This window comes from Lepidochelys kempii, chromosome 1 (genome assembly GCF_965140265.1).
Source record: "Lepidochelys kempii isolate rLepKem1 chromosome 1, rLepKem1.hap2, whole genome shotgun sequence".
In the NCBI taxonomy this organism is placed as follows: Eukaryota; Metazoa; Chordata; order Testudines; family Cheloniidae; genus Lepidochelys; species Lepidochelys kempii.
This window is the reverse complement of record NC_133256.1, coordinates 2,990,282-3,016,885: the sequence shown is the minus strand read 5'-3', so window position 1 is coordinate 3,016,885 and position 26,604 is coordinate 2,990,282. Positions and strand designations below refer to the sequence as shown.

At 45.0% G+C, this 26,604-nt stretch overlaps 2 protein-coding genes and 1 pseudogene across 2 annotated transcripts; all 3 read left to right on the top strand.

The window, feature by feature from the left end:
- The first annotated feature begins 1,318 nt into the window (after window positions 1-1,318).
- Window positions 1,319-2,077, top strand: LOC140905562 (olfactory receptor 52B2-like). Its single transcript, XM_073329087.1, has one exon. The coding sequence runs from the start codon at window positions 1,319-1,321 to the stop codon at window positions 2,075-2,077; it is 759 nt and encodes a 252-aa protein (XP_073185188.1).
- An 8,310-nt stretch (window positions 2,078-10,387) lies between these two features.
- Window positions 10,388-11,326, top strand: LOC140905561 (olfactory receptor 52N2-like). The gene has a single exon (XM_073329086.1). It carries the CDS (start codon window positions 10,388-10,390, stop codon window positions 11,324-11,326), a length of 939 nt encoding a protein of 312 aa, XP_073185187.1.
- Window positions 11,327-24,382: 13,056 nt separating this feature from the next.
- Window positions 24,383-25,218, top strand: LOC140905560 (olfactory receptor 52D1-like; annotated as a pseudogene).
- Window positions 25,219-26,604: the final 1,386 nt, after the last annotated feature.

Here is a 26,604-nt window from a genome sequence, read left to right as displayed (position 1 = left end):
CTGTTGGCCTAAATAACAAAGACCCTTGCACCCTTTAGGCCCATTCTGTTCAGCACAAAGTCATAGGCCAGCATGAGGAAACTTGGCTCGTTTCCAACGTAGGAATGGCAGAGTGAAATAAACCTATGGTCGATCTAATCCAGTGTCCTCCTTCTGACAGTGACAGCCTCAGGTACTGCAGAAGAAGGTTTAAAAAACTTACCAGTAGGTGGATGGGGAGGGAGAGGGGGTGTGACTTAACCATCAAGGGGCTGTGACCCTAATGCCTAACAGCTAGAGATTGGCTTGTGACCTGAAACATGTCGATGTATAGGCTTTCCAAAATATTTATTTAGCTCTCACTATTGTTACTGAAAAGTCTCATTATCCACGTAAATGTCCAAACTTTTGCTGATTCTTGCTTACCTCATGGCCTCAACTACCTCTTCAGGTAAGGCGTTCCTCAGTCTATTTTGACATTAAGTGTAGAAAGCATTCTTTATTTATCTATTTTCATTTTGCCACATTTCCATAGAATTGAATGTCCACTTGATCTTGTTTTATAAGACAGGGAGAACGCATTCTTGATAATCTCTGTACCAGTCAGCATATTATAGACTTTATGCCCACTCTCATTCATCTTCTTTGTAAAGTAACAAATCCAACATTTTCAACCTCTCTCCTTATGATAGTTGCCCTGAGCCCTTAATTATTCTCTTTGCCCTTTCCTGATGCCCTCTAGTTCTGCAATATCCGGTGTGAGAAAGGTGCCCGATCAGACACAGGGGAGTCCAGAGGAGGGTGAAACACTGAATGATTGATCTGATGACATTTTATTTTCTGTATGATTTCCCACCCCACTCCTCCTGGATTCCAGAGTTTTGCTGAGTTTCTTTCTGTGCTTGCACTGAGAGCAGGGTTTCACATGGCTTGGTTAGCTCCATCTCAGGACTTCTCTGGACTTCACTATAACCAAAATAATCTTGTGTCGTCTGTAAATGTTACCACCTCACTTCTCTCTCCCCTTTATAAACTGTTAATAACAATAAAATATTTACCCTACTCTTTGTTATAAAGTGTGTAACCCCCCTCTCTGTGCTTCTCTCTCTTCACAGGAACCTGGAGCATTTCTGAGCCTGATTGACACACTGAGAACTTCATGGCACCTTTCAACCTCACCCCCTCTAACACTTCAACATTCATCCTAACGGGCATCCCTGGCCTGGAAGCTGCCCATGTCTGGATTTCCATCCCTTTCACAATGTTCTACATTCTTGGCCTGTGGGGAAATGTTATGCTTCTGTATGTTGTAAGCAAAGAGCAGACCCTGCAAAAGCCGATGTACCTGCTGCTCTGCATGCTGGCGCTAACAGACATCGCCACATCTACTGCCGTCGTGCCGAAGACATTGTTTATATTTTGGTTCAATTTCAAAGGCATTACTGTGGGTGGCTGCCTCACCCAGACTTTCTTCCTTTCCATGGTGTCTGTGATGCATTCAGCCATCCTTGTGACAATGGCCTTTGATCGCTATGTTGCCATATGTAACCCTCTGAGATATGCCACCATCATCAGGAAAGGACAAATAGCTAAGCTAGGGATTCTATGTTTGATCAAAGCTGTTCTCTTCATTCTGCCTATGACCCTGCTCCTGAGCAGGCTGCCATTCTGCGCCAACCGCGTTATCCCCCACACGTTCTGTGAACCTATAGCTTTGATGAAGTTATCATGTGGGGACATCACACTTCACAGGACATATAGCTTGGTGATAATGTTTGTAGTCAGCGTGTTAGACCTGTCACTCATTGTCCTGTCCTATGGTCTGATCATCAGGGCCGTCCTCAGAATCTCCTCCAAGAAAGCCCACCAGAAAGCCCTCAATACATGCACAGCCCACATCTGTGTGATGCTGACTTATTATACTCCAGGCCTCTTTGTCAACCTAGCACACCTTTTTGGTCAGAGTATTGCTTCCCACGTTCACATCATCTTGGTCAATCTCTATCTCCTCATCTCCCCCATGCTCAACCCTGTAATTTATGGGGTGAAATCCAAAGAGCTTCGTGACAAATTGGGCAAATACACCTGCAGAATGTGATCACCTGGGGCATGAAGGGTGCCCTGCCCCAGTTTGTCTGAGCTCAGCATTGTAGAGGTTCACAGTCTGAGAAGTTCCTCACACCTAATGTCTTATCACCACATCACCCAACAGGGCTCTCTCTACTGCTGAGTTCCCTCTCTTCTGCCATCACCTCACCTCTTTCAGCATCTCCTCTTAGCCCCCAAACTCACACACCCTATCATGTGGCCTTTCCATAACTCTTGGACTACCAGAAGACACTACTGCTTTCTGATGCACTGTGGCTATGCTTACTCCCCGTGTGAAAAAGGTTCTTTATCAGTTTGGTGAACAGAAACTCCAGTTTGAGACAGGCGAAGAGAAAAGTAAGAAACTACAATGTTGAACTTCTTTATCATTTGTACAGTGATCCAGTGAATGACATTTACCTGATTTTTTTTTACTTCCAATCCGTCAGGAAACCTGGAGTATAAACCAAATAAAGGCTAACCGTAGCAAACTAATTCAACAGAAAATGTGGACACTGACTACCGTCACTGAATGCAATTAGACATAAATAATATAATAATGCTATTGTTTTTCATTACAAATGTTTTGGGCGACTTTGTGACTATGTTTAATGCCGTTGGGACACTGGGAAACAAGGTTTTGTTGCGTCCGATTTATGGAACACATGCTTGCTGGACGCTAAAATGAATAAGCATCACATTACCTGCACTTGGCACTTCTGGTCTTCTACTCTCTCTCTGTGTGACAAGAATCAGGTGAGAGGCTGAAGGAAAAGCTCTCTGACACCGGACGTCTGCTGTTTGTACTTGGGTGGCTTAGGTAAGCCCTCAGGTAGCTCAGTTTGGCTGTGGGGCACTATCTGCTGTCCTTTTGGGAGATAGAGCATGGATCACCAGCAAAACAGTGTGAAAAAGGGCCAGCCCTGCTGGGTGATCAGAGGGGTGCAACAATCCCCATGGCTCCTACTTCACCCTGGAAGAGTAACAACCCATCAAACTCATACCATTCGGAGCCCAAATTAGCCCCCCAGGGACCTGTTACACAGGCATGGGGGAGGGACTGTAGACTGAACAAAAGATCCAGATAAAGCAGTTATTTGATTCCTTTTCTACTGTGTTATCACCCCAGCAGGGCATACCTGCCTAAAAAACACACCCCATTGATTTTGGAAAGATCAACACGCTATTGAAATTTCATGCTTATCAATCCAGAGACTAGAAGATCGATTAGAACAGTTCAGAGATGATAGATATATATCCTCTTTAGACTGCACAAAGGTATACTCGGAAGCACCATGATGTCAGAATCCTGAGAGAAGGAAGCCTTTTCCATGCCCTTCGGCTTGCATCAGTTCAACATCCTGTCATTTGGCCTCTACAGGGTGGCAATGAATTTCAGAGGCTAATGGACTGGATATTACAACTGCCTGGGCGATATAAAGTGGTACGCTGCTATGATCAATTGAAAACAGGCTTTGGTCCTATATCTTTTGGCAGCATTTCCACACATAGTGAAGGTGGCAGGACATTAAAAAGCCCTAGACATTTCTAGGCTGAAATGTCTGCAAGACACAGTTTGCCCTGACCATCTGAGCCCCTGTTATCCGTAAATTCTTTCTTCCCTCCCAGGGGAAGCTCTCAGGCTGAAGTTCTCCGGGGTTTATTTTTTTTACTCTTCCCACTGCTCATGGAGCTGAGGGAATTATTTGGGAGTTCTGGCCAATCAAAGAGTCTGCAGGGAGTCGTACAGGGAAATGATAAAGGTCACTGCCCAGCACTCTGAGTGTCAGGCTTTTGAGATTCATACACTGATTCTCAGGGCTCTGCTGCCCTGTCACTGTAAGTTTATTTCCTCTCTCTGCTGAGCAGGATTTGGGTGAGTTGCCTGTTTCTGCATTAAAGTTAGTGGTTAGGGCTCAGGAAGGGTTCAAGATTCATGTCACAATGCATCTGGGCAGGAATTTACCAGTACAGTGACTTAAATTATTTAGCATTATCAGAAAGACCAAGTGATTTAGTAGGTAAAATTGGAAGTATAATTGTATTGGAAATAGTTTAGACAAATATTTCTTTTTAAGATCAGTTCCTCGTCTCTTACTGTGTCCTTCTATCTGTTTGAGTAGCTTTCTTTTTTAGGGTGCTGTAGTTTTTTCTCTGATTTGCTCAAGTTTTCCAATTCAGCAACTACAGCACCCTGTTGGAAAGTGCAGACAAGGCCTCTGCAGTGGGTGTCTCTGTTAACACAAGAGTGGGTCACACCCTTGTCAGATTCTGCTTGCACATTCTGTGTTCAGTGGGTCACTCCAAATTGACACTGGCCTCCCTGAAAGCAAAATCAGGGCCCATGTCTATTGGAATCCATATCTTTCATACCTGGTCTCAGCAGGACACATAAACTTGGTGGTTCCTTCAGACACTTTCAACACCCTAAGAGAATAGCACTCTCTCCAGCCTGACCAGTATCTGTAATTTCCACAGTTCCGAGATGAAAGTTAAACAGGTTAAAGGGTGAAATTTTGGCCCATTGAGATATACCCTATATTCACAGGTAGGGACTTAAATAAATGACCTGATTTACAACAACCGTGATCCTCCAGTGACTAAAGCTGCAGACATTCTGTGGCCTCTATGGATGGGTGAGCTCATTTGCACCAAAGAAGAACTGACAGGAGAGTTGCTCAAATCTTAAACCCACAGGCTTAGAGGATCAGAACAATTAGAAGAACAATTCTTTTTGTTGGGGGCAGAGAGGGGTTTGTTCTCTTCGTACCTCTGCATATCTCTTTCTGGAGAGGAAGAGAAGAATCAAAAGGCAGTAAAGAGAAAAGCATGTTTCTGGCTCAGAAGAAGCGAGGTGGGGTTGGAAATCTCACTGTGGCAGATCCAGGTCTGTGTGTGCATATGGGGGACGAGGACGTGCAGTATCCAGATCACAGTGGCACTGTAGCAGATTGTCTCTGACACCACCCCGCATCTGGACCATCCTTCCTCCTGTTAGGATCCACACTACTGCCTCATAGTAACATCATCAATTGCTAACATGGAAAAGCAGCCTCAGGAAGGGGTGTCCGCGTTTCTAATGGGCTGCAGTACGTTAATGCTTTGTGTCATTTTGAAGAGGAGTGGCTCACACTGGCTCCTTTTAATCTTCCTGTCCTCTTTCCCTACTGCCAGGTCTGTCCTGCTCTCCTTCCCTGCACAGGCTGAGCTGCTGGTGGGGTTTCCTTTGTCTCCCAGAAAGGCAGTCCAGGCTGATCTCCCCCTTTTCCACAGTGCAGGCTGTCACTGAGTTTAACCTTCGTCTGAGGAACTATTTCTGTGAGCTGTCATTGTTGGGACTGGCACCTGGTTTTGGTCTTGGGTAAGGGGTATAACTGTGTGACAGGGCTGAAAGTTGTGGGGTGGGGAACCTACATGGACAAGTGGCCAGCACCGGGGGTTCTGGGGATGAAGCGGGGGGTACATGGGCAGGCGGGGAGCACTGAGGTTATGGGGCAAGGAGCAGGGTTTACATCGAGAGGCAGGCTGCACTGGAGTTTGTGAGGGCATGGCGGGACCTTTCTTTGTCCGGAGTGTATTTTGGGGTGGGTGTCAGAGTCTCTTTCTCTTGCCAAACCACAGAACTGCAGTCCAGGTGTCACAAAGATTACTCAGCTTGCTTTCCAATGGCTGTTGTTGAACGTTAATTATGTAACTTCAATTGATCTTTCTACTGGTGAAGTGACTGATCTTTGTTCTTCAGTTGGACCAATCTCCCATCAGACTCTGATTCCCCCCCCCCAAATGTATCTGCTTCCCCAGCTCCAATTCCAAGTGTGCCGATTCCAACAGCACGCTGATGTTAAGGAAAAGTTAGCACATATGACTCCATTTTGGTTTGGGGCCCACCATTGTTTAAATGCCAGCACATCATACACCAGGAGGAGTGATCCTTAGATACTGAATCCCTGTGAAAATCCTCCTCCTTGTCTCCAGCCTGCCTTGACTCCCAGTATCTGATTTTTGTCAGTCTCTAACTCCCTGTCTCTTGGCCTTGATGTGAGGCCTCCCATCCTGATAATAAAGGTTACTGATGCATGGCTTTAGGACCATGTTGTGTAATTAACATACTGGTATAGCATGAGGAATGCACCAAGCAGGGATAGGTGGTAGATAAGACAAGGGTTTGTTTATTGGCTAAGGTTTCCGATGCACGAGGGCAACATGCTTTGCTAAAAAGTATATAACCTTTGTATAATCTGTATTCAGGGTCCCCTCCTGGCTAGCAGGGGGGCACCACGCTCCAGGGTAATAAACTTAGTGTCTTTTGGGAACTCTTCAGTTGTGGACTTTGTTTATGTGCCTCAGCCTAGATTCAAACTGTGCATGTCCTATCAGGTGTAATTCACAGCATTTGTGTGCGTGTCCTACCATGTGTAATTTGTAGCAGTTGTGTGCGTGTCCTACCAGGTATAATTCGCAGCAGTTGTGTGCGTGTCCTCTCAGGTGTAATTCGTAACACTGGTCACCAGTGTCTTCTCCGTGCTCCCCAGCCCTCCTTGGCTCCCACAACCTCTGAGCCGCCCCATGCTCCCCACAACTTCTCCCCTGCTGGGGGTGAGGGGCCTCTAATCACACCTGTAGAGCTTCTCTTGTTACACCCATACTCACTGCAGGGTGCTTCAAAAACTGCCACACGGGAACAACTGGCAATTTGAGAAGTATCCACGTTACATAATGAGAGCGGTAACTATGGGAAATGTGAGGGCCTAGATCAATGCAGCTGTCATGTGCAGGAGCCCCTGAAGGCTGACTGAAAAAGTGCGCCACTTGGACAGAGACAGTAAAGAAAGGATGCTCTGGGACCATTTGCCAGCCACCCCTCTTAGTCATTAATAGCAAGGGTTGTACATTTATTCCTCAGTGCAGAGATTTTGTGGCTCAAGTCATAATTATTCTCACCTAAAACATTCATCCATGCAGTGCCTCATGGGATCCCACAGCCTCATCAAATATTCAACCAGCGTAACACTTCCAAGGCATTGCAGTCTAATGACCATTTGTCTGCATGGGGCTAAATTCAGCATGGTCACAAATAGAAAAAAATGCCTTCAGTAATTTCAGGCATTAACTTGCAGGCAAAATGCCATCAGCTGACCTATGGGGACATGTTCATAGATTCCAAGGTGAGTAGGGACTATTGTGATCTTCTTGTCTGTATAATACAGGCCTGAAAATTTCCCCAAGATTATTCCTAGAGCAGATCTTGTAGAGAAACTTCCAAATTAGATTTAAACTTCCTCAGTGATGAAGAACCACTGAGAACCATAGTAAATTGTTCCAGTGGTTAATTACTCTCAAATGCGTGCCTTATTTCCAGTCAGAATTTCTTTAACTTCAACTTCCAGACATCGTATCATTTTACATTTCTGTATGTTAGGCTCAAAAGCCTATTATTAAATATTTGTTCCCAGTCCTGGTACTTGCAGACTGTTAGCAAATCATCCCAAAACCATCATTGTTGCACTAAATAGATTGAGATCTTTGAGTCTATCAGTATAAGACAGGTTTTCTAATCTTTTACTAATTCTTGTGATTCTTCTCTGAATCTTCTATAGTGTATCAACAGCCATCCTTAATAGTGGACACGAGAACTGGACAGAGGATTCCAGCAGCTGTCACATGAGTGCCAAATACAGAGGTAAAATAACTTTGCTCCCTTACCTTGATACCCCCCTCTTTATCATCCCAGGATCACATGGGCTGTTTTGAGCACAGTGTCACACTGGGAGCTCATGTTTAGCTAATTATCCTTTTTCACCCCAAAATCTTCTTAGAATCATTGTGTTTCTCAAGATAATCCCCAATCATGTTAGCATCACCTACATTCTTTGTTCCTAGATTAATATATCAACATAGCTTTATTAGAACATGTATTATTTGCTTCGACCCAGTTGACAAACCAATCCAGATTGCTCTCAAACACTGAACTATCCTCTTCATTATTTACCATCCTCCATTTTTTTTTTGTCATCGTCAAATCTCATCAATATTCAGGCATGAAAAGGGTAGGCAGATGAAAGTCTCTGCTTACATTTGTCAGTTATCACCTGCAAATTATGTCTCAGGCGAAGCTGGGTGCCTGCAAAAAAGTGTCTCACCAAAAGACACAAGGAAAGTAACAGCTGTTCAGACCTGTATGTGACGGGTTGGACCACAGAAACCCCCTTGGGGCTGCCAACTGGTGTGCCAAGACTAATTCTGCTCCTGCTTTCCTGCCCTGCCAGCTTGGGACTTCAGCTCCCTGCCTGGTTTGAACCAGACCCGCTAGCCTGCTGCTACCCCAAACCCAGGTCTGAACCACGTCCCCTAACAGCTGTAGGCTAAACTGAAAGCAGCTTAAGAAGTGTACCTATCTTTGACCCTCAGATGCCCAAATCCCAATGGCGTCTAAACCCCAAATAAATCTGTTTTACTATGTCTAAAGTAGTAACAGACAGAACAAAGAGAATTACCAAGCAAAATAAAACAAAACACGCATGCCTATGCCTAATACAGATAAAATCTCACCCTCACAGATGTTTCAATAAGTTTCTTTCTCAGATTGGATGCCTTTCTAGACTGGGCGCAACCCTTTCCCCTGGTACAGTCCTTGTTCTAGCTCAGGTGGTAACTAGTGGATTTGTCATGACTGCAGTCCCCTTTTTTCTGTTCCACCCCCTTATATGGCTGTGGCACAAGGCTGGAATCTTTTTTCTCCCTGGGTCCCCACCCCTCCTTCTAAATGGAAAAGCACCAGGTTTAAGATGGATTTCAATACCAGGTGACATGGTCACATTTCCTGTGAGACCCCCAAGCCTTCATTCCTCGGAGCCTGACTCACAGGAAGGCCTGCCTGCAAACAGAGCCATCCACAGTCAGTTGTCCTGGTTAATGGGAGCCATCAAGATTCCAAACCACCATTAATGGCCCACACTTTGCCTCATTACAATAGGCCCTCAGAGTTATATTTCACATTTCTAGTTGCAGATACAAGAGTGATACATTTATAAAAATACAATGACCACACTCATTAGAGTATAAACTTTGTAATGATACCTTACAAGAGACCTTTTGCATGAAGCATATTGTAGTTACCTTATATTCACACTCATCAGCATATTTTCATAAAATCATATAGAGTGCAATGTCACACTGTATCCCTAAATACTATGACCCTTGTGCCCTTCATGCCCATTCTGTTGAGCACAAGGTCATAGCCCAGCATGATAACGTCTGTTTCCATGGTGGACACTTGGCTCCTCGTGAACATAGATATGGTCTTGTGAGTCAGATCTATGGTCAATCAAGTCCAGTTTCTTGTCTCCAACAGTGACAGCCCCACATACTGCAGAAGGTGTAAAAAATGCAGTAGTAGGTGGATTGGGTGGGATGAATTGACCATCAAGAGGCTGTTACCCTAACGCCTAACAACTAAAGATTCACTTTTGCTTTGAAACACATGGCTGTATAGGCTTTCAAAAATATTTATTTAGGTCTAACTATTGTCACTGGAAAGTCTCACTATCCATGGAAATGTCCAAACTCTTCCTGCTTCTTGCTTATCTCATATCCTCAACTACCTCTTGTAGTAAGGAGTTCCTCAGTCTGTTTAGGCACTGAGTGAAGAAAGCATTCTTTATCTATCTATTTTGATTTTGCCATATTTCAATTTAATTGAATGTCTACTTGATCTTGTTTTATGAGACAGGGAGACACATTCTCGCTCAGCTCTCTACCAGTCAGTATTTTATAGACTTTCCTCATGTTCCTTTTTATTCATCTCCTTTGTAAGGCAACAATCCAAGGCTTTACAACCTCTCTCCATATGCCAGTTTCCCCTGACCCTTGATCATTCTCGTTGCCCTTCCGAGAACCCCCTATTTCTGCAATATCCTGTGTGAGAAGCGTGCACAGTATGACACAGAGGAGTCCAGAGAAGGGTGAAACTTGACTGGCTGATCTCATGTGATTGTATTTTCTTTATGATTTCCCAATCCCACTCCTCCTGGATTCGAGTGTTTTGCTGAGTTTCTCTCCATGCTTGCACTGAAAGCAGGGTGTCACATGGCTTGGTTTGCTCCATCTGAGGACTTCTATAGACTTGAGTATAATCCGAATAATAATTATGTCATCTATAAATTTTGGCACCTCAGTTCTCACCCCCCTTTCTTGACTATTAATAACTATAAAATATTTACCTTACTATTTCTTATAAAGTGTGTAACCCCCCTCGCTGTGCTTCTCTCTCTTCACAGGCACCTTGAACATTTCTGAGCCCAATCGACATACTGAGAAATTCATGGCAGCTTTCAACCTCACGCCCTATGACCCTTCAACATTCATCTTAATGGGCATCCCTGGCCTGGAAGCTGCCCATGTCTGGATTTCCATCCCTTTTGCAATGTTCTACGTTATTGGCCTCTTGGAAAATTTCATGCTTCTGTATGTTGTAAGCAAAGAGCTGACGCTGCAAAAGCCAATGTACCTGCTGCTCTGCATGCTGGCGCTGACAGAGATCACCACCTCTACGTCCGTTGTGCCAAAAGCACTGTGCATATTTTGGTTCAATTTGAAAACCATTACTGTGGCTGGCTGCCTCACTCAGTCGTTCTTCCTTCCCATGGTTACCGTTATGCACTCAACTATCCTCATGACAATGGCCTTTGATCGCTATGTTGCCATTTGTAACCCTCTGAGATACACCACCATCCTCACTAAAGGACGAGTAGCTAAACTAGGGCTTCTAGGTTTGATCAAATCCATTCTCTTTGTTCTGCCTCTGCCCTTGCTCCTGACCAGGCTGCAATTCTGTGAAAACCGCATTGTCCCCCACACACACTGCGAACCTATAGCTGTGGCAAAGATATCATGTGGGGACATCACAGTGAACAGCATATATGGCTTGGTGATACTGTTTCTAGTCATCGGTCTAGACCTGACGCTCATTGCCCTGTCTTATGGTCTGATCCTCAAGGCCGTCCTCACAATCTCCTCCAACAGAGCCCACCATAAAGCCCTCAACACCTGCATAGCCCATGTCTGCGTGATGCTGACATATTATACTCCCAGCCTCTTCTACCACCTAACACAACGTTTTGTAAAGGACATTGCTCCGCACGTTCACATCATCTTTGCTGACCTCTATCTTCTCATCCCTCCTATGCTCAACCCTATCATTTATGGGGTCAAAACCAAAGAGCTTCGTGAGAAATTGGGCAAATACACCTGCAGATGGTGATCGCCTGGGCCACTGATTTTAAACCCTTGTGACAAGAGGGGAAAGGCTATCTCCTCCTTAATCAAGGGTGCTCTGTCTCAGTTTGGCTGAGCTCAGCATTGTGGAAGTTCAGTCTGAGAAGTTCCTCACACCAAACATCTTATCACTCCATCACCAAGCACAGCTCTCTCCATTGCTGAGTTCCCTCTCTCGGACCAACGGTTGACCTCTTTTTTTGTCACCACCAGCACGCAACCCCCACACAGCCTGTCCCTCGGCCTTTCCGTGGCTCTGACACTACCAGGTAGCTTTCCCTTAGTCCCTGTGTGAACAAGGATCTTTATCAGTTTGATGAACAGAAGCTGCAATTTGAAGAGAAAAGTAAGAAACTAAAATGCTCAACTTCTTTATCAATTTTACCATAATCCGGTGACTGAAACATACCTGATTTTCTTTACTTCTAATCTTTCAGGAAACCTGGGGGATAAACCACAGACAGACTGTAACAAACTAATTCAATGCAAAATGTGGACATTGACTACCGTCACTGAATGGAATTAGAAGTAAACAATATAATTATGCAATTGCTGTTTTTTCATTACAAATTATTTGGGCTACTTCTGGGCTCTGTTTAATGCTACCATTTGCCATGTTTGGTTTGAATCACCTGCCGTCCATCAGTCGGCATGCAAGCACCAGTACTGGAGTTCTGATTTTGACTGAATTGTCGTCTCATAGGTGTGTTGCTAATGTGGACAAAATCCTGCTCAGGCTTGTAGCTTTTTTGTTTTTAATCAAATCTGTAGTAGGTATGTAACAAAACTTTCATTTATTATTTTATGTACAGAGAAATGTGTTAATATAAATAAGTTTGTTTCAAGAAATAGATTGGGTTACTTTCAGGTGAGTTTTTAAGTGACTTTGATCTACTAATGCAGTGGAAATCTGGCAATGCCAGCCAGATGCAGAAGTGCCAGAGAAGCAGGCCCTAAGGCAGAGCTCATGGGCTATAGCTGGAGCTGACTAGAACTGGAAGATGGGGCAGCACAGACCAGATGTGCTAAAAGGAGCCAGAGCAGAGCTAGAGTGGGGAACTCCGGGGCCAGAGCCAGTATAGTGGATGCCAACTATGGCACAAGTAACACTGCACCCGAGAAAAATATGTAGCTGGGGAGAATAAGGTGGGGCAATGGAATGAGACCCCAGGACAGGGAAACGTGGCCTGACAGGAGGGTCTTGAAGGTCAGACACGGGGGGCGGTGACATGAACCCAAAGTGAGGGTGGATGCTTGGAAGAAGGGCCCTGCCACCTAATATCTTTGGGCTCTGATGCCTTTCTCTAGAGCTTGGGGGTGCCAATTGCAGTATCTTGTGGATATCTTCATGATACAAACTCCCTCCCCTAGCCATTTTTAAAAGTGGAATAGCTCACGAGGTCACTTTATCAAAGATCTTCACTGAGCTACCATGGTAACACCCTGATAGGATACACAGAGGCACAGCTATTGTCTCAGGCTCCCTGCAAACAACTGAATGCAAAAAGCATAATGATATAAATGGGGTATGTGAGTTGGGTGCTCGGCAGTCTAGGTACAATGCTATACCTGTACTATTTGGCTCAGGATGAGGCAAGTTCCTTTGCAAATAGAAGCACTAAAGACTTCAGAGGTTTTTCTTTTTTTAAATTGGAACTGGGATTGTGGCACATGTGATAGGAAGAGGGCCTGAAACATAAGCCCTTGTAGCAGAGGCCTGGTGTGAGGCCTGCACCTATAAGACAAAGTTAAGTGTGAGCAAGAGGATCACTCACAGAATCTGGCAAGAACAGGGCTGATATTGCAGAAAGACATGCTCCGAAGTAGTTACGTATAAGAATACAGACACAAACACATTCCAGAAATCTGGTACTAGAAAACCTCTTCACAAAACACATTCCTCAATGAGAACAAGAACACTCTGTTCCATCTTGAGAATAGTGGATAGAGATGTTTTGATCAAACCAACATGTGAAAGGTAATGTGCGGTCCCTGGGTATGTCAGAGGATGACATCCTGGTACTTCAGAAGCAATATGTAACTTGTTTGTACTGGGGTATAAAAAGTATCTCAGAGGACGTGTCTTTGTCTTGCCTAAGAGATGGTGGAGAGTCCTGACACTAACTGAGCCAGTCCATTGCAATGGGCATACGTGTATTAGTGTACCTGTACTGGTTGAGCCAGAATATTTAGGACCGCGCTTCGTTGACAATAAATCTGAGCCAATTCCTTCTCTGCGAGCCAAGTCTGTAGATTTATCGGGAAGATCGGTCTGAGCTGGCTGTATGGCCTATCTGGCCAAAGTCAGTACAGCACAAAGAAAGAACATACACATGCAGCCAAACATCTGTCAAGAGCACACAACGTGTGCCTTCTAGACAATCGGTCCAGCTCACTGAAGCACATCGAATGAGCCCAACTGGAGTTTTGGTCTTCAGAACTTGGAATCAGTGTCCAACATGGCTCTTAACGTCATTAAAGCATCAGAACCTCGAAAAGGTGTCAAGTCGCTCCACAATTCCCACCTTTGTTCCTGTGTGTCTTGTCCCGAGCACTGGGAACCTCACAACATACCCCAGCCAAACGCACAATCCCCCCACAAAAGAGCCACACACATGCTGAGTGGGCAGAGGAAATTGTGCCAACAGGGACAGTTGCAGGCCAGAATTGGTGGAAGCCTCATTTCCACCTTATACCTAAAACCTTGCTAGCAACAAAAATTTCATCCATACAGTGGATGGGTCTGGAGTGGGTGCATGAAGGAGGCAGCCAGGCCTGTCACTGATGACCAGCGCTGGCAATTCACCTTGTGCAGTTTAGGCAGAGCTACCAAGGAGGGTGACCAAATTCCTTGCTCCATATTTTACTCCTCACAAGCAAGGAAACACCCCTTAAAGCACCAAAGAGAACTGAATAAGTATCACAGGGTCTCAGATTCTCAGCAGAGACTTTAGGGCTCTGAGTTACATCCCGCATTGTTAGATGTCTTTTCAGGATTTTTCTGAAAGCGATTCACAGAGTGAAACCTTGGAGCTATTGCATGTAAAACCCTGACAAAGAAATGTTAATAGATTCCCATTCAGTTTCAAGGATAGACTACCTCTAGACAGTAGAATAGTACCCTTGGGATCAGAGTGTCAGCTAGCTGTTATTAAGTGGTGTCATAAATATAAAGGGGAGGGTAACCACCTTTCTGTATACAGTGCTATAAAATCCCTCCTGACCGGAGGCAAAGTCCTTTTCCCTGTAAAGGGTTAAGAAGCTAAGGTAACCTGGCTGGCACCTGACCCCAAATGACCAATGAGGGGACAAGACACTTTCAGATCTGGAGGTGGGGAAAAGGCTTTTGTCTGTCTGTCTGTGTGATACCTTTGCTGGGATCAGATCAAGGATGCAAGCCCTCCAACTCCTGTAAAGTTAGGAAGTAATCTAGCTAGACAGTGCTTTAGGTTTTCTTTATTTTGGCTTGTAAATTCGCTGTGCTGGAGGAAATGTGTATTCCGGTTTTAGTGTCTTTTTGTAACTTAAGGTTTTGCCTAGAGGGATTCTCTATGTTTTGAATCTGACTGCGTGTAAGATTATTATGGGATACCGGGAGGAAGCACGAGCAGGAGAATGCAGAAGAGGAGGGCTCCTGCCTCATAGTAAGAAAGCAGGACAAACAGCAAGTTATCTCAAGTTCCTATACACAAATGCAAGAAGCCTGGGAAACAAGCATGGAGAACGGGAAAGGACAGGCAGGGCAGAAAAGGTGGGGGAGTTGCATTGTATGTAAGAGAGCAATATGACTGCTCAGAGCTTTGGTATGAAACTGCAGAAAAACCTGAGAGTCTCTGGATTAAGTTTAGAAGCATGAGCAACAAGGGTGATGTCCTGGTGGCAGTCTGCTATAGACCACGGACCAGGGGGATGAGGTGGATGAGGCTTTCTTCCGGCAACTCACAGAAGTTACTAGATCGCAAGCCCTGGTTCTCATGGGAGACTTCAATCACCCTGATATCTGCTGGAAGAGCAATACAGAGGTGCACAGACAATCCAGGAAGTTTTTGGAAAGGGTAGGGGACAATTTCCTGGTGCAAGTGCTGGAGAAACCAACTAGGGGCAGAGCTGTTCTTCAACTGCTGCTCACAAACTGGGAAGAATTAGTAGGGGAAGCAAAAGTGGATGGGAACCTGGGAGGCAGTGACCATGAGATTGTTGAGTTTCATAGATTCATAGATATTTAGGTCAGAAGGGACCATTATGATCATCTAGTCTGACCTCCTGCACAATGCAGGCCACAGAATTTCACCCACCACTCCTAAAAAAGACCTCACACCTATATCTGTGCTATTGAAGTCCTCAAATTGTAGTTTGAAGACCTCAAGGAGCAGAGAATCCTCCAGCAAGTGACCCATGCTACAGAGGAAGGCGAAAAACCTCCAGGGCCTTCCAATCTGCCCTGGAGGAAAATTCCTTCCCGACCCCAAATATGGGTATCAGCTAAACCCTGAGCATATGGGCAAGATTCATCAGCCAGATACTACAGAAAATTCTTTCCCGGGTAACTTGGATCTTACCCCATCTAAAAACCCATCACAGGCCATTGGGCCTATTTACCATGAATATTTAATTACCAAAACCATGTTATCCCATCATACCATCTCCTCCATAAACTTATCGAGTTTAATCTTAAAGCAAGATAGATCTTTTGCCCCCACTACTTCCCTCGGAAGGCTATTCCAAAACTTCACTCCTCTGATGGTTAGAAACCTTCGTCTAATTTCTAATCTAAATTTCCTAGTGGCCAGTTTATATCCATTTGTTCTTGTGTCCACATTGGTATGGAGTTTAAATAATTCCTCTCCCTCTCTGGTATTTATCCCTCTGATATATTTATAGAGAGCAATCATATCTCCCCTCAACCTTCTTTTAGTTAGGCTAAACAAGCCAAGCTCCCTGAGTCTCCTTTCATAAGACAAGATCATCGGATCATCCTAGTAGCCCTTGAACCTCGGATCATCCTAGTAGCCCTTCTCTGTACCTGTTCCAGTTTGAATTCATCCTTCTTAAACATGGGAGACCAGAACTGCACACAGTATTCCAGGTGAGGTCTCACCAGTGCCTTATATAACGGTACTAAAACCTCCTTATCCCTACTGGAAATACCTCTCCTGATGCATCCCAAGACCACATTAGCTTTTTTCACAGCCATATCACATTGGCAGCTCATAGTCAACCTATGATCAACCAATACTCCAAGGTCCTTTTCCTCCTCCGTTACTTCTAGTTGATGCGTCCCTAGCTTATAACTAAAATTCTTGTTATTAATCCCTAAATGCATGACCTTACACTTCTCACTATTAAATTTCATCCTATTCCTATTACTCCAGTTTACAAGGTCATCCAGATCCTCCTGTAGGGTATCCCTGTCCTTCTCTAAATTAGCAATACCTCCCAGCTTTGTATCATCTGCAAACTTTATTAGCACACTCCCACTTTTTGTGCCCAGGTCAGTAATAAAAAGATTAAATAAGATTGGTCCCAAAACTGATCCTTGAGGAACTCCACTGGTAACCTCCCTCCAACTTGACAGTTCACCTTTCAGTAGGACCCGTTGTAGTCTCCCCTTTAACCAATTCCCTATCCACCTTTCAATTTTCCTATTGATGCCCATCTTATCCAATTTAACTAATAATTCCCCATGTGGCACAGTTTCAAACGCCTTACTAAAATCTAAATAAATTAGATCCACTGCGTTTCCTTTATCTAAAAAATCTGTTACTCTCTCAAAGAAGGAAATCAGGTTGGTTTGGCACGATCTACCTTTTGTAAAACCATGTTGTATTTTGTCCCATTTACCATTGACTTCAATGTCCTTAACTACCTTCTCCTTCAAAATTTTTTCCAAGACCTTGCATACTACAGATGTCAAACTAACAGGCCTATAATTACTTGGATCACTTTTTTTCCCTTTCTTAAAAATAGGAACTATGTTAGCAATTCTCCAATCATACGGTACAACCCCTGAGTTTACAGATTCATTAAAAATTCTTGCTAATGGGCTTGCAATTTCTTGTGCCAATTCTTTTAATATTCTTGGATGAAGATTATCTGGGCCCCCCGATTTAGTCCCATTAAGCTGTTTGAGTTTCGCTTCTACCTCAGATATGGTGATGTCTACCTCCATATCCTCATTCCCATTTATCATGCTACCATTATCCCTAAGATCCTCTTTAGTCTTATTAAAGACTGAGGCAAAGTATTTGTTTAGATATTGGGCCATGCCTAGATTATCCTTGACCTCCACTCCATCCTCAGTTTTTAGCGGTCCCACTTCTTCTTTCTTTGTTTTCTTCCTATTTATATGACTATAGAACCTTTTACTATTGGTTTTAATTCCCTTTGCAAGGTCCAACTCTACTTGACTTTTAGCCTGTCTCACTTTATCCCTACATATTCTGACCTCAATAAGGTAGCTTTCCTTACTGATCCCTCCCTTCTTCCACTCCCTATATGCTTTCTGCTTTTTCTTAATTACCTCTCTAAGATGCTTGCTCATCCAGCTTGGTCTACAACTCCTGCCTATGAATTTTTTCCCCTTTCTTGGGATGCAGGCTTCCGATAGCTTCTGCAGCTTTAATTTAAAATAATCCCAGGCCTCCTCTACCTTTAAACCCATAAATTCTTCAGTCCAATCCACTTCCCTAACTAATTTCCTTAATTTTTGAAAGTCAGCCCTTTTGAAATCAAAAACCCTAGTTGCAGATTTATTTTTGTTAATCCTTCCATTCAGTTTGAACTGAATTAGCTCATGATCACTTGAGCCAAGATTATCCCCTACAACCATTTCCTCTATGAGATCCTCATTACTCGCCAAGACCAGATCTAAAATGGCATCCCCTCTAGTCGGTTCAGCAACTACTTGTTGAAGGAATCCATCAGCTATCGCATCTAGGAAAATCTGAGCCCTATTATTATTACTAGCACTCATCCTCCAGTCTATATCTGGGAAGTTAAAGTCTCCCATGATCACACAGTTTCCATTAGTATTTACTTTATTAAAAACATTAAAAAGGGCTCTATCCATATCCAAATTAGATCCCGGCGGTCTATAGCACACCCCAAGCACTATCCCAGGGGAGGCTCTAATAGTTTTCTTCCCCAATTTAATTATTGCCCAGACAGACTCAGTCATATCCATTTCATCGCTTCTTATTTCTTTACATTCTATCTCATCATTGATATACAGTGCTACTCCACCACCTTTACCTTTATTTCGGTCTTTCCTAAACAGCACATACCCTTCAATACCTGTAGCCCAGTCATGACTACTATTCCACCAGGTCTCTGTTATACCTATAATATCTGGTTTCACTTCCTGCACCAGTAACTCTAGTTCCTCCATTTTGTTACCTAGGCTCCTTGCATTAGTGTACAAACATCTTAATTTTTGCTGTTTGGCCTCACTCACATTCTGTACCCTATTAGGCACGGTTATTTTACTACCAGTATAACCTATTAGACTTGTATCTACACTGCCCTTCCTCCTACCTACAGCTGTATCCACTCTTACTTCATTTTCTTTCCACTCTATGCTAAATTCTGGCGTGGAGATTACCTGGACATCTCCCAACCATCTCCCCCAAATTCCTAGTTTAAAGCTCTCTTAATCAGTTGTGCCAGCCTCCATCCTAGAAGTCTATTTCCTTCCCTACTCAGATGAAGTCCATCCCGAGAGAACTGTCCTCTATCCATGAATGCCTCCCAATGGCCATACATCCCAAAGCCCTCCTTATAGCACCACTGCCTAAGCCATCTATTGATAGTCATAATCTTGTCACACCTTTGTTGCCCTTCTCTAGGAACAGGCAAAATCCCACTAAAGATCACCTGAGCCTCAATTTCCTTAAGCGTCCTCCCCAGCCTAACATAGTCTCCCTTAATACTTTCCAGTGAGAATCTAGCCGTATCATTTGTTCCCACATGAAGGATAATTAGGGGATTCTTTCCCGCTCCCTTTAGAATCCTTTTTAACCTCAGGTCTACATCCCGTATCTTAGCACCTGGAAGACAGCACACCCTCCTATTTTCTGGATCAGCTCTGGTTACAGGCCTATCTATTCTTCTCAATAAAGAGTCCCCAATCACATAGACCTGCCTTTTCCTAGTGACGGTGCTATTCTCCAGTCTATCCCCTGTTCCCTCTGGCTGCAAGTTTTTTCCATTCCCATTCTCCCTTGTAATCCTTTTTAACCCATCCTGTATCCTCCTGGGGCTCATATTTGGTGTAATCTCCATTAACTCTTCCCCTTTTCCTATAGGACTAACCGCTCTTCTCTTCTTCCTTGCCCTGTCACCTTCAGTGACTACCTGCTGAGCCCCTTCTTCATTTTCCAACTCTGCAAACCTATTCTGAAGGTCTATTTCTCCTTCACTAGCCCGTCTTTTCCTCTGCCTAGTTCTTTTAGTCACATGCTTCCACTGACCACTTTCCTCACCCAGTCTCCCCTCAAAATTCCCTAGTCCTGCTTCCATCTGCAAGTCTGAGCTTTTCCCTTCAGATACCTCATGTCTTTGCTCCATAATCTGCTCAAACCCCTTCCTAAACTCTACCAGACTTTCCACCTGCATCTCCAAACCTCTGATCTTTTCCTCCATCAGCTCTATCAGACGGCATTTCATGCAGACAAAACTCTTACCAGGTGCCCCCTCCAGGATCATGTACATACCACAGCTTCCACATCCAGTCATCTTCATTGTGTCATCTGCTACATGGGTCACTCCCACCTCTGAATCTGTCATAGCCTTCCCACCTAAATCCTGTTAATCTGGGAAACACAAACCACACCAAAACACCACCACCCACAGCAAAACCAAACCCCACACAAGCACCACAAGACAAACTCCCCTTTCAAACTCCCACTCAAACTCCCCTGTTTACAGCTCTGTTTGCTAGCTCCTGTGCTGCTGCAGCTGTCTGTGCTGCTGCCTGACTGGCTGCTACCTTTATAGGACCCCTAGTCAGTGAAGCCCCGCCCCCTAATCAGGGCTCAGCTTCTCTTCCAGCACAAAGCCCCTACAAGCCTCTACACATACAAATACTACCAATACAAAGCCAAACAAACACAAATACCTTCTCCTCCAACAGAACTCCCACTCAAACTCCCCTGTTTACAGCTCTGTTTGCTAGCTCCTGTGCTGCTGCAGCTGTCTGTGCTGCTGCCTGACTGGCTGCTACCTTTATAGGACCCCTAGTCAGTGAAGCCCCGCCCCCTAATCAGGGCTCAGCTTCTCTTCCAGCACAAAGCCCCTACAAGCCTCTACACATACAAATACTACCAATACAAAGCCAAACAAACACAAATACCTTCTCCTCCAACAGAACTCCCACTCAAACTCCCCTGTTTACAGCTCTGTTTGCTAGCTCCTGTGCTGCTGCAGCTGTCTGTGCTGCTGCCTGACTGGCTGCTACCTTTATAGGACCCCTAGTCAGTGAAGCCCCGCCCCCTAATCAGGGCTCAGCTTCTCTTCCAGCACAAAGCCCCTACAAGCCTCTACACATACAAATACTACCAATACAAAGCCAAACAAACACAAATACCTTCTCCTCCAACAGAACTCCCACTCAAACTCCCCTGTTTACAGCTCTGTTTGCTAGCTCCTGTGCTGCTGCAGCTGTCTGTGCTGCTGCCTGACTGGCTGCTACCTTTATAGGACCCCTAGTCAGTGAAGCCCCGCCCCCTAATCAGGGCTCAGCTTCTCTTCCAGCACAAAGCCCCTACAAGCCTCTACACATACAAATACTACCAATACAAAGCCAAACAAACACAAATACCTTCTCCTCCAACAGAACTCCCACTCAAACTCCCCTGTTTACAGCTCTGTTTGCTAGCTCCTGTGCTGCTGCAGCTGTCTGTGCTGCTGCCTGACTGGCTGCTACCTTTATAGGACCCCTAGTCAGTGAAGCCCCGCCCCCTAATCAGGGCTCAGCTTCTCTTCCAGCACAAAGCCCCTACAAGCCTCTACACATACAAATACTACCAATACAAAGCCAAACAAACACAAATACCTTCTCCTCCAACAGAACTCCCACTCAAACTCCCCTGTTTACAGCTCTGTTTGCTAGCTCCTGTGCTGCTGCAGCTGTCTGTGCTGCTGCCTGACTGGCTGCTACCTTTATAGGACCCCTAGTCAGTGAAGCCCCGCCCCCTAATCAGGGCTCAGCTTCTCTTCCAGCACAAAGCCCCTACAAGCCTCTACACATACAAATACTACCAATACAAAGCCAAACAAACACAAATACCTTCTCCTCCAACAGAACTCCCACTCAAACTCCCCTGTTTACAGCTCTATTTGCTAGCTCCTGTGCTGCTGCAGCTGTCTGTGCTGCTGCCTGACTGGCTGCTACCTTTATAGGACCCCTAGTCAGTGAAGCCCCGCCCCCTAATCAGGGCTCAGCTTCTCTTCCAGCACAAAGCCCCTACAAGCCTCTACACATACAAATACTACCAATACAAAGCCAAACAAACACAAATACCTTCTCCTCCAACAGAACTCCCACTCAAACTCCCCTGTTTACAGCTCTGTTTGCTAGCTCCTGTGCTGCTGCAGCTGTCTGATCCTGAGTTCAGGATCCTGACACAGGGAAGAAAGGAGAGCAGCAGAATACGGACCCTAGACTTCAGAAAAGCAGACTTTGACTCCCTCAGGGAACTGATGGGCAGGATCCCCTGGCAGAATAACATGAGGGAGGAGAGCTGGCTGTAGTTTAAAGAATCTTTATTGAGGTTACAGGGACAAAACATCCCGATGTGTAGAAAAATAGGAAATATGGCAGGTGACCAGCTTGGCTTCACAGTGAAATCCTTGCTGATCTTAAACACAAAAAAGAAGCTTACAAGAAGTGGAAGATTGGACAAATGAACAGGAAAGAGTATAAAAATATTGCTCGGAAATGCAGGAGTGAAATCAGGAAGGCCAAATCACACCTGGAGATGCAGCTAGCACGAGACGTTAAGAATAACAAGAAGGGTTTCTTCAGGTATGTTAGCAACAAGAAGAAAGTCAAGGAAAGTGTGGGCCCCTTACTGAATGAGGGACGCAATCTAGTGAGAGAGGATGTGGAAAAAGCTAATGTACTCAGTGCTTTCTTTGCCTCTGTCTTCACGAACAAGGTCAGCTCCCAGACTGCTGCACAGGACAGCACAGAATGGGGAGGAGGCGACCAGCCCTCTGTGGAGAAAGAAGTGGTTCAGGACTATTCAGAAAAGCTGGAGGAGCACAAGTCCATGGGGCCGGATGCGCTGCATCCAAGTGTGCTAAAGGAGTTAGCGGACGTAATTGCACAGAATTTCAAAATCATGGAGCACGTCCTCAAGGAATCAATGGCAGCAGATGACAGAACGAGGAGTCCATGGGGCCGGATGCGTTGCATCCGAGAGTGCTAAAGGAGTTGGCGGATGTGATTGCAGAGCCATTGGCCATTATCTTTGAAAACTCATGGCCATTGGGGGAGGTCATGGACGAATGGAAAAAGGCTAATGTAGTGCCCATCTTTAAAAAAGGGAAGAAGGAGGATCCAGGGAACTACAGGCCAGTCAGCCTCACCTCAGTCCCTGGAAAAATCACGGAGCAGGTCCTCAAGGAATCAAATCTGAAGCACTTAGAAGAGAGGAAAGTGATCAGGAACAGTCAGCGTGGATTCACCAAGGGCAAGTCATGCCTGACTAATCTAATTGCCTTCTATGATGAGATAACTGGCTCTGTGGATGGGGCGGAATCAGTGGACGTGTTGTTCCTTGACTTTAGCAAAGCTTTTGACACTGTATCCCACAGTATTCTTGCCAGCAAGTTAATGAATTGTGGGCTGGATGAATGGACGATAAGGTGGATAGAAAGTTGGGTAGATCGTTGGGCTCAATGGGTAGTGATCAATGGCTCCATGTCTAGTTGGCAGCCGGTATCAAGTGGAGTGCCCCAAGGGTCGGTCCTCGGGCCAGTTTTGTTCAATATCTTCATTAATGATCTGGAGGATGGTGTGGATTGCACCCTCAGCAAGGTTGCAGATGACACTAAATGGGGAGGAAAGGTAAATACACTGGAGGGTAGGGATAGGATACAGAGGGCCCTAGAGAAATTAGAGGATTGGGAAAAATAAATCTGATGAGGTTCAACAAAGACATGTGCAGAGTCCTGAACTTAGGACGGAAAAATCCAATGCACCGCTACAGACTAGGGGCTGAATGGCTAGGCAGCAGTTCTGCAGAAAAGGACCTAGGGGTGACAGTGGATGAGAAGCTGGATATGAGTCAGCAGTGTGCCCTTGTTGCCAAGAAGGCCAATGGCATTTTGGGATGTATAAGTAGGGGCATAGCGAGCAGATCGAGGGACGTGATCGTTCCCTTCTATTTGACATTGGTGAGGCCTCATCTGGAGTACTGTGTCCAGTTTTGGGCCCCACACTACAAGAAGGATGTGGATAAATTGGAGAGAGCCCAGCGAAGGGCAACAAAAATGATTAGGGGTCTAGAACACATGAGTTATGAGGAGAGGCTGAGGGAGCTGGGATTGTTTAGCCTGCAGAAGAGAAGAATGAGGGGGGATTTGATAGCTGCTTTCAACTACCTGAAAGGGGGTTCCAAAGAGGATGGCTCTAGACTGTTCTCAATGGTAGCAGATGACAGAACGGGGAGTAATGGTCTCAAGTTGCAGTGGGGGAGGTTTAGATTGGATATTAGGAAAAACTTTTTCACTATGAGGGTGGTGAAACACTGGAATGCGTTATCTAGGGAGGTGGTAGAATCTCCTTCCTTAGAGGTTTTTAAGGTCAGGCTTGACAAAGCCCTGGCTGGGATGATTTAACTGGGAATTGGTCCTGCTTCAAGGAGGGGGTTGGACTAGATGACCTTCTGGGGTCCCTTCCAACCCTGATATTCTATGATTCTATGATTCTATGATTCATGGCAGCTTTCAGCCTCACCCTCTCTGACCCTTCATATTCATCCTAATGGGCATTCCTGGCCTGGAATCTGCTCATGTGTGGATTTCCATCCCTTTCACAATGATCTATATTATTGGCCTTTTGGAAAATGTCATGCTTCTGTATGTTGTAAGCAAAGAGCAGATCCTACACAAGCCAATGTACCTACTGCTATGCATGCTGGCACTCACAGATATCACCACGTCTACCTCTGTTGTGCCAAAAGCACTGTGCATATTTTGGTACGATTTGAAAATCATTACTGTGCGTGGCTGCCTCACCCAATCTTTCTTCCTTCACTTGGTTACTGTTATGCATTCAACCATCCTCATGACAATGGCCTTCGATCGCTACATTGCCATCTGTAACCCTCTGAGATACACCACCATCCTCACCAAAGGACAAGTTGATAAACTAGGACTTCTAGGTTTGATCAAATCTGTTCTCTTGTTCTGCCTCTGCTCCTGCTCCTGAGCAGGCTGCCATTCTGTTCCAATCGCATTATTCCTCACACACGCTGTGAACCCATAGCTGTGGCGAAGATATAGTGTGGGGACGTCAGAGTGAACAGCATATATGGATTGGTGTTACTGTTTCTAGTCATCGGGTTAGACCTGACTCTTATTGCCCTGTCCTATGGTCTCATCATAAAGGCCGTCCTCAGAATCTCCTCCAACCAAGCCCACCAAAAAGCCCTCAACACCTGCACAGCCCACATCTCTGTGGTGCTGATGTATTATACTCCCAGCCTTTTCTCCCACCTAACACACCGTTTTGGTCAGGACATTGCTCTGCATGTTCACATCATCTTTGCTGACCTCTATCTCCTCATCCCTCCCATGCTCAACCCTATCATTTATGGGATCAGATCCAAAGAGCTTAGTGACAAAGTGGGCAAATACATCTGCAGAAAATGATCACCATGGGTCACTGATTGAAATCTTTGTGACAAGAATTAGAAAGTATATGTCCTCATTAATCCAGAGTGCTCTGTCCATGTTTGGCTGAGCTCAGCATTGTGGGAAATGGGACATGAACCCAATATGAGGGTGGATGCTGGGGAAAAGGGCCCTGCAACCTAAAGTCTGTGGGCTCTGCTGCCCTTCTGTAGCACTTGGGGGATGCCACTTGCCGTATCTTCTGAATATCTTCATTATACAAATCCCCCCCTCCTCCCATGCCATCTTTACAAGTGGAATAACCCACAAGGTCATTGTTTCAATGATCTTCACTGGGTCTCCTTGGTAACACTCCAATAGGATGCACAGAGGCCCAGCAACTGTGTCAGTCTCCCTGGAAACAGCTGAAGGACAAAGGCAGAAATGATGGAAGTTGTGGCATGCGTGTTAGGTCCTGGTCAGTCAAGATACAATGCTATACCTGTTCTACTAAGCTCATGATGAGGCAAATTCCCATGCAAATAGAAGCACTAAAGATTTTACAGCCATTTTTTTTTTTCAATATTAGCTGGGCTTTTGGTGCCTTTGGTAGGTAGAGGGCCTGAAATAGAAGCCCTTGTACCAGAGGCCTAGTGTGATGCCTGAGGCCTGGGCTAAAATAATCAAAACTTTGCAGCTATAAAGCAAAGTTAAGTGTGAGCAAGAGGCAGGCTCACAGAATCTGGCAAGAACAGGGCTGATATTGCAAAACACACATTCCTAAATAGTGCTAGGCACAAGAATATAGACACAAACACATTCCAGAAAGGCGGTACTAGAACACCCCAATACCAAACACATTCCTCAAAGAGAACAGGAACACGCTGATCCATCTTAAGGATAAGGTTAGGGATAACAGCATTATGGGTAGAGATGTTTTGATTGAACCGACATGTACAAGGTAATGTGCGGTCCCTGGATATGTCAGCGGGTGGCACCTAATACTTCAGAGGGAGGCATCCTGATACATCAGGAGCAACATGTAACTTGTTTGTACTGGGATATAAATATGTATCTCAGAGGACGTGTCTTTGTCTGGCTTTGGGGATAATGGAAAGCCCTGCCATGAACTGAGTTAGTCCATTGCAATGGTCATATATGTGTTCTTAACAATTTAGCAGGACATTAGGACCCACCTGATTGTCAATAAACCTGAGCAAATTCCTTCTCTATGAGCCGAGTCTGTGGATTTATTGGGCAGTTCGGTGGGAGCTGGCTGTATGACCTATCTGGCCAGAGTCGTACAGCACACAGAGAGAAGATACACACACAGCCAAACATCTGTCAACAGCACACAGCATGTAACTTCTAGACAATCAGTCCAGCTCACCGAGGCACATCAAATGGGCCCAATTGGAATTTTGG